The sequence below is a fragment of the Penaeus monodon genome, chromosome 21, assembly GCF_015228065.2.
Source record: "Penaeus monodon isolate SGIC_2016 chromosome 21, NSTDA_Pmon_1, whole genome shotgun sequence".
NCBI classification, from domain to species: domain Eukaryota; kingdom Metazoa; phylum Arthropoda; class Malacostraca; order Decapoda; family Penaeidae; genus Penaeus; species Penaeus monodon.
Genome location: NC_051406.1, coordinates 17,023,607 through 17,024,727, shown reverse-complemented (window position 1 = coordinate 17,024,727; position 1,121 = coordinate 17,023,607). Strand labels below are relative to the sequence as shown.

At 40.9% G+C, this 1,121-nt stretch overlaps 1 protein-coding gene across 2 annotated transcripts in view; it reads left to right on the top strand.

Moving 5' to 3' along the window:
* Positions 1–477: 477 nt before the first annotated feature.
* Positions 478–1,121, top strand: part of LOC119586275 (flotillin-1-like) — a gene marked incomplete in the record, with an annotated part of 96,064 nt that continues 95,420 nt past the window's right edge. For both annotated transcript variants that reach the window (XM_037934981.1, XM_037934980.1), the window contains 1 exon segment: positions 478–628. In XM_037934981.1, coding sequence (XP_037790909.1) covers positions 508–628 — 121 coding nt within the window.

Sequence of the window (1,121 nt, the reverse complement as noted above, 5' to 3'; positions counted from 1 at the left end):
TTTCATGGGAAAGAACGTCAATCAAATGAAATTGAACCATAAACTTCTGAAAAATGCATCGCTTACGTCACTTCGTATATCAGGCCATTCTGAATGTTTTATTACAGAAAAGGATCGAGTTTCCGTCATCCATGACGTGTCGCAACAAATGCCATTGCAGGCAGTAAGTCTCGCAAAGCAAAATACACCATTTTTAGAAGATTTATATATCCTTCTTTAGTGTCATGATAATCAAGTCTCATATCTGATTCATTCCAGATGTGGAAAATCCATGAATTAAGTTGCATCATCGGTTTGAGGCAACTTACAAATGATAAGACACTTGTTATTTTATCATTTTATAGAATTGAGCAGGGGTGGAAAGAAAATACGCATAGACATAGCTAAATAATAACATATTAAACAAAAAAATCTATAAAGAAGGTGTAGATTTTACAATAGGGTATTAAATTTTATTGTATAAGCAATCCAATTCTCCAATACGCTGCAGACGATCGACGTCTTTGTATGGTTTATCCGTCTATACCTCGAATCGAAGCAGACGCTCTTGAGACGCCAAAGGAGAAGGACGTGACCATGGTGTGGGGATTTGTGACCTGCGGGCCCAACGAGGCCTTGGTCATTTCAGGTGAGAATATCGCTGAAAGATAAAGCAGTTACCCTAGAATATATGGGAGAAATGTGGATAAGAGAGGGCAAAAGATAGGAGAGTGAATTCAGTTCTTTGAATGTAGGGGCGTGGGGAGTAGACAGCGTTGGCGCCGCTCTGTCGTCTCATGACAGGCGTTGGCACCCTTTGGCATCCTATCCTTTTTCTGGCACTGTGCCACGACCCTTCAGAGGGACCCGATAAACAGATCCTAGGGCAATTCTTTAATGAAACGTAGACCTTTCGTATCGTAAAAATGAAACGAGTAATACAAGTCTTTCCATGCCTAAGTAGGTCGTAGGAATTACTTCGACATAACAGACAGACTCTGTGGGCGTCGCGCATTCAAGGCAGGCGTGTAGGGATACGGGCGAAATACTGCTATTGAAAAGTGTGCTACAGCTAACATTCATGCACATCTATACACTCTGTAAGCTGTGTGCAGTTACAGTAGTTAGAAGTTAACTACATA